Source organism: Maniola jurtina, chromosome 8 (genome assembly GCF_905333055.1).
Source record: "Maniola jurtina chromosome 8, ilManJurt1.1, whole genome shotgun sequence".
Classification (NCBI taxonomy): Eukaryota; Metazoa; Arthropoda; class Insecta; order Lepidoptera; family Nymphalidae; genus Maniola; species Maniola jurtina.
The window spans coordinates 14,534,202-14,547,147 of record NC_060036.1 but is presented as its reverse complement, the minus strand read 5'-3'; the positions used below and the strand labels follow the sequence as shown (position 1 = coordinate 14,547,147).

At 42.1% G+C, this 12,946-nt stretch overlaps 1 protein-coding gene across 1 annotated transcript; it reads right to left on the bottom strand.

Moving 5' to 3' along the window:
• Positions 1 to 7,391: 7,391 nt before the first annotated feature.
• On the bottom strand, positions 7,392 to 12,503 carry LOC123867721. The gene has a single exon (XM_045909896.1). The coding sequence runs from the start codon at positions 12,501 to 12,503 to the stop codon at positions 7,392 to 7,394; it is 5,112 nt and encodes a 1,703-aa protein (XP_045765852.1).
• Between the last annotated feature and the right edge of the window lie 443 nt (positions 12,504 to 12,946).

Below are 12,946 nucleotides of genomic sequence, written 5' to 3'. Positions count from 1 at the left end.
GAATTTGAGCATGAAAAAACGTTATTCAAGAAACAGCCTGAAAAGAATAGTAACTACAATCCAACCTTGTGGCGACCCTCGTTGCCTTTGATCAGTGCCACTAGCAAACGTAACTACGCTAATGTGGGCTTTGTCACAACTACCCACCTACTTTGATGCTCAGGACACTGAAATGTACATAATGTATAATCTATTTTTAAGGTTCCGTACCTCAAAATGAAAAACGGAACCCCTAAATAGGATAACTTTGTTGTCTGTCTGTCTATCCGTCTGTCGTGTCTGTCAAGAAACTAGGGTACTTCCCGTTGACCTAGAATCATTAAATTTGGCAGGTAGGTAGGTCTTAGCACATGGCACAAGTGAAGGAAAAAATTTAAAATGTGTTCATGAACAAATAAATTAGTATTTTCAATTTTCAAAGTAAGATAAATATACCAAGTGTCATACCAACTGTACAAAGGGCCTTGCTATATTCTATTATATGCTATATTATATTCTAAAACAGATTTATTTTTGTTTTTATGCATAAAAGTTTTTGATTTATCGTACAAAATGTCGGAAAAATACCCGAGTACGAAACCCTCGGTGCGCGAGTCTGACTCGCACTTGGCCGGTTTTTCTTGACTGACTTAAAAGGTGAACAAGTAGCTTCCTGCAATCAATCAAATATCACTTGCTTAAACGGTGAACGAAAACATCGTGAGGAAATATATGATGCATAAGAGTTCTCTATAATGTACACAAAGTGTGTGTATTCTGCCAATCCGCACTTGGTCAACATGGTGGTCTACGGTTAACCACTTCTCATTCTGAGAGAACCGTGCTTAGTAGTGAGCCGGTTATGGGTTGATGATGATAGTAAACGTAGACCGCTGCGATTAGCCTAACTCCTAACTACCAATGATTCAAGATTCAAGATTCTTTTATTCAATCTAAGTTCTTAAACTAATAAAAATTCTTAAATAAAAAATAATATTTAGGATAACTTTTAATCCTACAAAAGTAGGACTAAAAGTTATCCTAAATATTATTTTTTAACCCCCGACCCAAAAAGAAGGGTGTTATAAGTTTGACGTGTGTATCAGTGTAGGTATCTGTCTGTGGCATCGTAGCTCCTAAACTAATGAACCGATTTTAATTTAGTTTTTTTTTTGTTGGAAAGGTGGCTTGATCGAGTGTTCTTAGCTATAACCCAAGAAAATTGGTTCAGCCGTTTGAAAGTTATCAGCTCTTTTCTAGTTACTGTAACCGTCACTTGTCGAGGGTGTTATAAATTTTTAATTTGCACTTGTATTTTTGCTATTTATTATTAATTGTTAGTTGATGTGTTTTATATTATAAGTTATAACAGTAGATACACAATTTAAAAAGATGGTAAAGTTGGTAAGGCATACCGTACATACGTAGGAATAGGAATACATTGGTAGGTAGCTTATTGCACTGAAGTCACATAATTCCAGTTTTTACCTACATTAAGCACACAGACAGACAAATGGGCAGCAGTTAACTTCATCGCCGGCGACGATCCCGCAGGTCATCCCGGCGACCCGCCGCTAATTTGTTGCGGAACTTCGTTACGTTACGGACATAGACGTTACATATTATTGGCGTCACTCAGAAAAGCAGGTATTATTTAAATAATTTAATCGAATAATTGGAATGTCCTCTCCAAAACCAACACAAAAAACACAAGTTTAATGTGTAAGGTTATCCGAGAGTTTTAATCTAAACAAACTAATGCCAAAATAAATAATTTAATTAGAGCGTGATTGCTATCACAACATCTAATTATTCAGTTCACAATCCAAATACCGAAAATATGCGATATCGCTCCGAATCTCAGAAGGAGACTGAACTAAAACCTTCAAAACACCCGTATTTATGCAAGTTCAATCTTGTTGGCCTCCTAGTAACAGATTGTATGACATCGAATGAGCCAAATATCGATTTTACCAAACTACCTTCATCAGCTAAATTAATAATTTTATATTATTTTTGACAACTCAAATCAACTTTTTTAAAAATAACCTTACAATAAATACGAGTATGTCTACTGTGTTACGTTATAAAGGGTGCGAGCAGTGCGCGGTTTATGCCTGCAACTTCATTCGCGTGTATTTAGGTTTCAAAAACCGGCCAAGTGCGAGTCAGACTCGCGCACTGAGGGTTCCGTACTCGGGTATTTTTCCCAACATTTTGCACGATAAATCAAAAACTATTATGCACAAAAATAAATAAAATTCTGTTTTAGAATGTACAAGTAAAGCACTTTCATATGATAGCCCACTTGATATAGTTATCTTACTTTGAAAATTTAAACACATTTTAATTTTTTTTAATGATGTAACCACAAATTCGCGGTTTTCAGATTTATTCCTGTACTTGTGCTATAAGACCTACTTACCTGCCAAATTTCATGATTCTATGTCAACGGGAAGTACCTTATAGGTTTCTTGACAGACAACAAAGTGATCCTATAAGGGTTCCGTTTTTCCTTTTGAGGTACGGAACCCTAAAAATCCTGTAGAAACTCCGCGAGATGGTTCCGTGGGATGATTTTCCACGTTAAAAAGCAGGCTATGTCACTGCAAGTCTTAGACTATCCATGATCATGGAACACTAGACACTATTGAGCACTGGTCTCATTTTGGAACGAGAAGGGTTTGACCAAGTGCGAATTGGCAGACTTCACGCATCTTTGAGAACATTATGAAGAGCTCTCAGGCGTACAGATTTCCTCACGATGTGTTATTGCCGTTAAAACAAGTGATATTTAATTGCTTATATCGCACATAACTTAGAAAAGTTGAAAGTGCGTGGCCGGGATCGATTTTATCGATTGATAAAAATCGCGTGGGAACTCCTGGCTTTTCGGGGTGAAACCTTTCTTACTCTTCAGGTCCTTAACTATATCCATACAAAAAAAACCGCGGATCCTTCCCCCGTTGCGGCATGATTGAAGGACAAACCAAGAAACTAAACACACTGTCACATTTATAGCAATTATTAGTATAATTGTTTTACTTAAGGCCATTCAGATGCCCTCTCGAGAGTTAATTACCCACTCGGAGTTAGCTAAAGTTCGAAACTCCCCAACTTTTCCAATCTACGCCACCTTTGATATCCCACTTCTATTCTATTCAATTTATTGGCTATCAAAATCCCTGATCTGCGTCAATAATGGAGATTGGAAGATGGTTTTTGTTGTTGTTGATTGTTGTTATTAAAACTCGGAAAATAGGCTTCAAAAAATAAAGGCCCAGAACACCAATTAAAAATTATATGTAAAAAGCATTTTTTTTAATAATATGTAGGTAAGTAGGTACTGCAAATATTCTAAAATGGCGAAAAGAATATAGCATCAAGGTCATAGGCAAGTCAAGAACTAAAAGCTCTATTTGCTATAATCCACTGAAACAGACAAATCCCTATGATGCAACATGCAGCATTTGCATGCATTTCTCGGGTATTATTGAATTCCTCGCTACGCTCAGGATCCTACTTAGAATTCCTCGCTGGGCTTGGGATTCTACTATAGAGTCCTGTAGCTGCTGAATTCGAAATAAGGCCCTCGAGTAGCAAAATATCACTTTGGCCCCTTGTAACATAAATACCTATTATTCTCTCACTATCAACAAATTCATCCTCGAAGTTGCAAAAGAATTCAGATAAATATTTCTTAATTGAAAAATCGGTTGCAAAATTGGAATCAAATATACGGAAGTGAAGCTAAATAAAACTGTTTAAAAATGATACAAAGCTCTTTAGAAACAGCTAATAAACGAGCGAGGTAGCCGACTAACTGCCAGTCGACAGTGGAGTGGAGCGGAGTGGAGGCAGAGTGGAGGCGGTAAGCGTTTTATTTTTCCTCGTTAATTATTTCAGCTAACAAGGTGTTGTCTCGCACTTTATTTATTGCTTTCTGAGCGTTGAGCTTTTTCTTGGCTCTTTGATACATTGTAATGTATTTTTAGCTGAAATCAAATAGTAGGTTCTTAAATTATCAGGTATATTTGGAATTTCAATCTTTTTAGGGTTCTGTATTCGAAGGGTGCCAACGGGACCCTAAGCCTTTGCTGTCGGTCCATCCATCTGTTCGTCGTCAGCGGGCTGTATCTCTTGAACCGTTATTAGTTGAAACTTGAAATTTTCACAGAATGTGTATTTCAATGCCGATATCAACAAAAATAAAAACTTCAAAATGGCCGCCATAAAAATAAATGAAAAATGTTTTTTCTTGTAGGATGGCACGGAACCCTTCGTGTGTGTCTGACTGACTGACTGATTTCTTGAGTTTGGCTCTGAAGAAAATAGAAATAAATTAAATCAAATAAAATGTTTGTCAAAATAATATCTTTATTTTTTTCATAAATGCTTGTTTTCTTTTTTAATAACTATAAACACCTGCCCAAGCCTCGCTCGCTTGGAATTTCTAAAATAATTTCTTAGTTAGACAGCCTTTTTAAAGAAAACGTAATGCAAAATCAAAATTTCCGAAATGGGTCTTAAATTTTACGAATTTGGTGAAAAAGCGAATTGAGCTGTAAATATATATACTCAAATCAAATATTAAAAAAAATCCATCCCAACTCTCACCAAAATATACAAAGACCGATCTAGTATTTTCTGAGAAAAAGTGATACAACAGAGTCTGTTTTTTATTTAAAGGCAAGGAATCCTAAATATGAGGATCTAAAGGCCTATAATAATTATTTTATTGAGGAAAACCTATCCGCGGTGGTTGTTTTTCCCCCATAAACTGCTAAGTTTTACGAGGCGGTGTTGTTGAGGCCTTCCGTCATCCGTGACACTTATGTCGTGATCATAGCGCGGGGGCCTGGTGGCAGGTGGGAGACCAGATTTATTAAACCGCATTGAAAGTTTACGGGGCTATTATTAGCTGTGGTCGAGATGAAATTTTCTACATATTTGAACGTTTTATGACTGAAATAAGACATTTTTAACCCCCGACCCAAAAAGAGGGGTGTTATAAGTTTGACGTGTGTATCTGTGTGTCTGTGTATCTGTCTGTGGCATCGTAGCGCCTAAACGAATGAACCGATTTTAATTTAGTTTTTTTTGTTTGAAAGGTGGCTTGATCGAGAGTGTTTTTAGCTATAATCCAAAAAAATTGGTTCAGCCGTTTAAAAGTTATCAGCTCTTTTCTAGTTTTCTTGTAGAAAAGAAGGTTAGATTAGGTTCATAATATTCTAGTGTCAATAGACAAATGTCAAGCTGTCAAGATGGACGTTGCCTAGATATACATAATTATTTATTTGAAAATGATGTTTTGGAAAACTCAGATACCTACTTTGGATTGTAGGCACGGAATATTATTAGTCCAAGAAAATCGGTTCAGCCGTTTGAAAGTTATCAGCTCTTTTCTAGTTACTACATAACCTTCACTGGTCGGGGGTGTTGAAAATTTTTAATTTACACTTGTTACCAAAGAATGCTTTGGCTTTCTAGAATCCTTATGGTAGAGCGTGTTTCCAATTTCGACTGCGTCTTACTTATAATACAACTGTACCTACTTAATTTCGGTACATTTTGAAAATTTTAATCGCAGGAAATTTTTGTCTGTCTTCTTGCACGCTTTACACTTATAATACTACTAAACGGATTTAGGAATATTTATAGTTATAGTTTGTAACTCGAAAATCATTAGAGTTTCTTCGGGATACGAGAGCTTGGTTATTTTGCTCCAATTTCCTTTTATATATTAAGATATCGGTCAGAAGTCTCAAAAATAAAAGTCTAGGTTTATTTATGCCAAAGGCAAAACACGTAGATTTAACGTCTTCGTAGCGACTAGCGGCGAGGGTCTGGAGGTGAGGTGGTGTTTACAAAAACACGGTGACTGGCTGATCGGGCCCTCCCGCGTCTTTATCGGCCCGCGTAGGCTTGTTGTCTGAAAGGACCGCACTATGCCACCATGAACAAATATTCATATCCATAATAATATTATAAATGCGAAAGTGTGTCTGTCTGTCTATCTGTCCACCTGGCTGCTAGCTTTTCTAGTTTAAGAGGGGTCTCTGCGTCACTCGTTCCATACAAACGTAGTTACAATTTCATTTGAATATTAAGCAACCAAAGACCATGAAATTTTGCAGACTTATTCTAGAAACTAATATCTATGCCTGTGGTTTTCCAGATTTCTGTTAAAATATTCGGTTTCAAAGTTACGCGGTCTTACAAATTTACATAGAAAATGTGGGGGGTAGCTTTCCCCGGGTATCGAACCTCGCCCCCAACCCCGAGGTGCAATAAAAATGCGCTATGTCGTTCTGCAGTCTCCAGCCAGGCGTAGTGAGGCAGCGATTTTCCCAGTTTTCCGATTTTCTTGTCGCTGACTCTTGTTCGGTGATCAGTGGAATGTCCAGTCGAGACACCCCCGCGTTTATATATATTTTTGCCCAATTATCTAGAATATTTGCTGCCTCACCCCCTCTGTGGTTAAGCCTTTATTTTTCCCATTTTCTATTTACATATTATGTTGATTCCTTAACTAATACTTAGTCTAGTTTATTTACAATACCTAGAATCATGCATGCTTACTCTGCGACATCTATTTTCCGAATAACGGCGGAATTTCGGATTTTGCATATTTATATGACCCTGCCCCGCACCACCGAGGCTATAAATATCACCCCCGCCAGGTTCCCGCATTCATTTCGCGAGACGCCGTTGCAGCGAAAGTATGCATGTTACAAGTACAATTTGGTATGCTAGACGTCTAGATTTATCTAGACTACCTATAATAAATGTTCTACATATGTTACTTTACTAAATAATTACATAAATTAATTCTACTGTTTGAATCTAGATTTCCTAGGTCTTTACTTCTTATATTTGCAGTCTTTGGTTTTAAAAGGCTAGATCTTGATCAAATGAATCGTTTACAACATATTATTTTCCTGTTTTCTATTTAATCTATGGGTAATGGATTAAAGAAATTATACAACCTTAAGTCCTAGGTTTTAGCCTTTTGCCTAAAACCTAGGTGTACTGTTTTTTCCCAGATTAGGGATCGCGCTAATCTTTATTCGTATAAACAAAAAACATTTACAATTATTCAATACTTTCTAAGTTATTTACATTTTTCCTTAATAACTATATCGAGTTATATTTCCGCAAATACTAGACCTAGATTCTATTTATTATTGGTTTTACATAGTTTTCTTAGTTATCTACCTATACTTATACTTTAAATCAATGTATTCTTTATTAATTTGCCAAATTCTTATAAGATAAAAACATAAGTTAAAACTAATTTTCACCCTAGAATGCTCGCTCCTGATTGGTCGAGAGCGCTTTTCTGCTCGCTCATGTAGTTACTTCGCCAGTCTTGCAGCGGAACGCGGCTCGTCGTTCACATAATTTTTAACTTAGAATGCTCGCTCCTGATTGGTCGAGAGCGCCTTTCTGCTCGCTCCTGTAGCTATTTCACCGGTCTTGCATCGGAGCGCGGTTCGTCGTGCACATTTCTCCCGCCGGTCGCAGCATGCGGCTCTAATACTGGTAGCACGACGATCCTCTTGCTTGGTCTTTTCAGCACGTGCCCGTTGCTCGTCGTCACGTCCACGACGCGTACTTCGTCGTCCGGCCCTGGATATACTCGAGATACTCGTCCTCGTGGCCATACGTTCCTGGGTAGGTTTGGATCGCAGATGATGACTAGATCGCCGACTTTGGGGTGAGAGCCGGTATGGTAGGGCTCCCGCCGCTGTTGTAGCTGGGGAAGGTACTCCTTCACCCAACGTCTCCAAAACTCGTCCACCAGATGCTGTGAGTCGCGCCGGTGGTAGGTCCCCCATCGACGGTGTCATCGGCTTCGCTTTTCTTAATTTGCATATCGGACAGCTCCTTATAACACTTTTCACCGTAGGTCGTATTCGCGTGATCCAGTATCGTTGTCGTAACTCGTTCACAGTCAACTCAACGCCGCCGTGATGCATTTTTTCGTGTACATATTGTATATACATTTTTGTATATTTATGTTTTCCATCTAGCAGAGCAGGGTTGACCGTTTCCATGGTGATTTCTGTAGTCGCTTTGATTCTTCCCCGTAGACGAATTAGCCCATCATTTTCCAGGTAAACACTCAGACTTGCGAGCTTGTCACGTGGGCCGGGGGCGTTTCCCCGTATGATGCGTTCTCTTTCACTCGCGTATGATTGTGCTTGCACTTCTCGCACCCATAGTTTTTCCGCTTTTAGAATGTAATCTGATTCCAAATGCACGAATTTTCTTTTTTCTCTTCTTTTCACACTTGTATTTGAGTCCTTTACGATTTTTCGGCCCCTTGTCCAGCTAGGATCTTCTATGGGATTCGGTTTCGTACGTTTTCTTTTCGTTGCGGCCGTTGCGTGTTTTCCGGGTCTACACAGGTCGACGAACTGTAGCACGCGTGCGGTCGCCCTTACTAATGTTTGCCATTTTGAGATGTTTTCGATTTTCGGTAAGTGTGCCGCAAGCGTAGGTTCATGCGCGATACAGCATCGTTCTTCGTCCGTTTTTTCAGGGACAATTTTCTCTTCAGGTGGCCATTCTTCTTCCGCCTTTTTTAGGAACGGTGGCCCGTGAAACCATCTGTGGTTTGCGTTGAAGTCGCTCGGCGTTTCTCTCGTCGCGTCGTCGGCTACATTTTCCTTGGTAGGCACCCACCGCCACTGATTGACTTTAGTTAATTCTTCAATTTCCGCTAGACGGTGTGCTACGAAAGTCTTGAAAGTGCGCGGCTCCGATCTTATCCACGCGAGTACTGTGCGTGAATCCGTCCAGTAGATTTTCCTTGAGAACTTGAAATCGTGTTCCTCTTCAGTTCGCTCGGCTAGGCGCGCTCCCAGTAAAGCAGCTTGTAGCTCGAGTCGGGGTATAGAAGTGGGTTTCAGTGGCGCCACGCGACTTTTCGCGGCGGCCAGGGCGACGTGTATCGATCCGTCGGCTCGTTCCATCCTTATGAATATTGCGGCTGCGTAGGCTTCCTGACTTGCATCTACGAATACGTGTAGCTGCCTGTCTACGACCGCTGATCCAACATTGTAGCTCCGTGGGATGTGTAGACTCTCTATTGCTCGTAGGTTGTCTAGCCATGATGACCATCGTGGTTGTAGTTTTTCCGGGATCTGTTCATCCCACCCTGTCCCATATCTCCATGTTTCTTGCATAAGCCTTTTCGCTGGCGTGGTGAGTGGCGAAACTAGGCCTAATGGATCGAAGAGAGACATGATGACACTTAAAGCTTCTCTTTTCGTTGGTGGCCGCGTGTGGTCGAGAATTTCGGGTGGTGTCTTCTCTATGTTCAGCCGAAAACCGATGCAGTCTTTTTCCACTTCCCATAGCAGGCCGAGGGTCTTCTCCGTGTTGGCGCCTCCTATAGGTACGGTTTCGGTCCCGGTGTCTGTATTAAAGTGACGTAATACAGACGAGTCGTTCGACACCCATCCTCGTAGCACGAATCCAGCTTGTCGATGTACGTAGTCGACGTCTCTTGACACTTGCATTGCTTCTTCTTTTGTCGGGAAGCTTGATATGAAGTCATCCATATAATGATTCTTCTTTATTTCTTTCACGGCCTTGGGATAGGTTGCTTCGAAGTCTTCGGCATTTCTATTCTTTATGTACAACGCCGTACATGGTGATGACGTAGCCCCGAAGATCACCGACGTCATCTGGTACTCCTCAGGTTGCTTGTCGCCTCTGCTATCCTCCCGCCATAAAAATCTCAGCGCGTCTCTGTCTTCTTCTCGTATTTTAATTTGCATAAACATTTCCTTTATGTCCGCTGAGATCGCGTAGGCGTGCTGTCGGAACCGCATGACGACTCCCGGCAGCGATTGCAGTAAGTCGGGTCCGGAGAGCAGCATGTCGTTCAGACTCCAGCCATGAGACCTTGCAGCCGCGTCGTGCACTAGTCGTATCTTCGGCTTCGATGGGTTACACACGGCGAAATGAGGTAGGTACCACGTTTTCCCCGATTTCCCCGGCGCTTGTGCCTTGACGGCGTATCCCGACGTAAGTAGATTTTCTATTCGTTCTTCGTATTTTTCCTTGAGAACCGGATCGCGGTTTAACTTTTTCTCCAAAGTCTTCAATCGCTTGAAGGCGTCATCGTAGTTGTTAGGTACAACGAAGTCATCTTGTTTCCATAGCAACGAAGTTTCGAAGCGGCCATCGGGCAATCTTCGACTATTTTCCTTTTGAATTTTCATCGCGCGTTCTTCTGGATCACTCTTCTGTCTTCTGGGACTGATACCGAGAGCTTCCATGTCGAAGAACTCCTTCCTCATATTTTCCATTTTGTTATCTTGTTCCTTGAGTATAATGTGACCACAGAAGGCGACATTCTCGTGATATGACGTGCGACATCCGTGTAGAACCCATCCTAGGCGTGTATTTGAAGCCACCGGTTGATCTCGACGACCGGTACGGATCTCCAATGCCGACAATAACTCCCAGTTATCTTGACCGATAAGTATCTTCGGGCTCGCGTTCTTGTATATCAATTTATCTTCAATTTCCTGTAGGTGGACGCAGTCCCTTAGTTCTCTTTGTTCGATATTCTGTTTCGTAAACATAAGGCGTTGTACTGTGCGGGCGTTTCGTAACGTAAACTCTTCTTCATTGAACCGTCCTCGTATCTTGACGTCGACGCGTCGGCTGTTTTCGTGCCTCACTGTTTCATTAAGGCCTTGCACCCACATAGGATCCCGCGGCCCGTCGAGCTCCAATATTTCCGCCAGGTTTTCGTCGATCAACGTGATAGTGCTGCCGTCGTCCATAAGGGCGTAGGTATCGACGCGGGCACCGGTAGGTCCCGTCAGCGTGACCGGTGCAATCTTCAAGTATGCTTGTCGGCTTCTATTGCTGGCGTTTTTCACGATTTCCACCGTAGACGTGACTTCAGCGACGACCGGCGATGACGGCGACGGTGAAGCCTCTCTTTTCTTGTGATGGAGAAGTCGATGATGCGACATACTGCAGCCGTCGTGACCACACTTCTTGGCCCTGCACGTAGACCGACGATGCGGGCTTCTTAGACATAGGAAACAGATACGATGCTTCTTTACAATTTCCCAGCGTTCGTTCGTGTTGACGTCACGGAAGCATTTGCACTCGGGTAACTGGTGGTCTAATTTGCAAACAGGACATTGTTCCTTCTTGGTATTCTGCTCTTTCGTGGAGTAGGTATGCTCGATCCTCTTCTTCGTATACCTCTCATTATACCCTGAGATGTCTTCAGGTTGCGCGTACGCTCCGCACTTGTCCGCCTCTTCATTTAAGAATGTTGCGAGTTTTTTCAAATCAGGAATGTCCTCCTTTTCCTTCGCAGCATAGTCATACCACGCTTTTCGTAAAATCGGCGTTAATTTTTCTATCGTGGCCTTCACCAACTCTGGATTGTACATATATTGAATTTTCTTCAAGGCTTCCAATGTAGCTATTATATTCGATACTTTGTTTGCAAATATACATAGGTCACGTGGGCTATCACTTAATTTTCCAAGCGATTTTATTTTCTGTATTTCGCTTATTGCCAATGCATCAGGTCTCCCAAATCTTCTTTCCAGAGCTTCCATGATATTCTTGGGATCTGGTGAGCTGATGAGTAGACTGCTGATAGCTTCATGCGCCGCCCCCTTGACGCTGCGGCGCAGTCTTGATACATTTTCCGTTTTTGAAAATAACCCCTTGGTTTCTTCATAAGCAGCGCGAAACGTTAGCCAACAACCGGATTGCCCATTGAACACCGGCAGCTCCTGGAGGTACTTCGGTGCGTCTCTCGTCGTCCGTACTGCTTGACTGAGAGCTGTTGCCAGTGAGGTAACATCCACGTTGAGTGGCTGACGCGCAGGCCGGTTTTCTTCTTCCCGGTGTTCGCATTTCCCGTCGTCGTGTCGACTGCGAGCGCCCTGTCCTCGTCCTTCATTGTTCACCTTTTCTGGTTTTCCCTCCAGCCATTCTTGAACGTGGCTAGAACGTTCCTCTTTTCCTTCATCTTCATTTTCCGATGCTGACGCCAGGTCCTCTTCGTCCGTAGCGGCAGCGTGATGCTTTTCCAATTGTGCTTGAGCGAGAGCGATAGATGCTCGGATCTCTTCTAACTTCAGGGCGGCCAGTTTTTCCTTCAATTCAGCTTCTTTCAGCTTTCTTGACCCGGAGCGATGTGACTTCGTCGGCTTGGCGCGCCCGGAGTCTCTCGTTGGTTTTGCCGTGACGTTAGAAGATGTCGTGTTTTCCGTGGAATTTTCCGTGGACGTGGTTGATCCACTTGTGGTGGTACGATCTGTACCCTCGGAGGTTGTGGTGCGTTCTGCACTCTCCGATGTGGCCGCTGACGTGTCGCGGCTTGATGCAGCAGTAGGTCTTGAGACGGAGTCCCTCACACCGCTGGTGGCAGTAGGTCTTGAAGTGGTACTTCTCACACCGCCGGGATGATTCTCACTGACTGGAACAATATTTTCCGACGCGTTGGCTTGAGACCGCGTTGTAGGCATTTTCTTGATTTTCGATGACCCGCACTTGGTTCTGTAGAATTTTCCTTAATCCGGCTCGAAGGACCAGAAAATGTGGGGGGTAGCTTTCCCCGGGTATCGAACCTCGCCCCCAACCCCGAGGTGCAATAAAAATGCGCTATGTCGTTCTGCAGTCTCCAGCCAGGCGTAGTGAGGCAGCGATTTTCCCAGTTTTCCGATTTTCTTGTCGCTGACTCTTGTTCGGTGATCAGTGGAATGTCCAGTCGAGACACCCCCGCGTTTATATATATTTTTGCCCAATTATCTAGAATATTTGCTGCCTCACCCCCTCTGTGGTTAAGCCTTTATTTTTCCCATTTTCTATTTACATATTATGTTGATTCCTTAACTAATACTTAGTCTAGTTTATTTACAATACCTAGAATCATGCATGCTTACTCTGCGACATCTATTTTCCGAATAAC

Coding starts and splice junctions, on each gene's coding strand:
- LOC123867721 (XM_045909896.1), bottom strand. CDS start 12,503: ATGCCTACAACGCGGTCTCAAGCCAACGCGTCGGAAAATATTGTTCCA.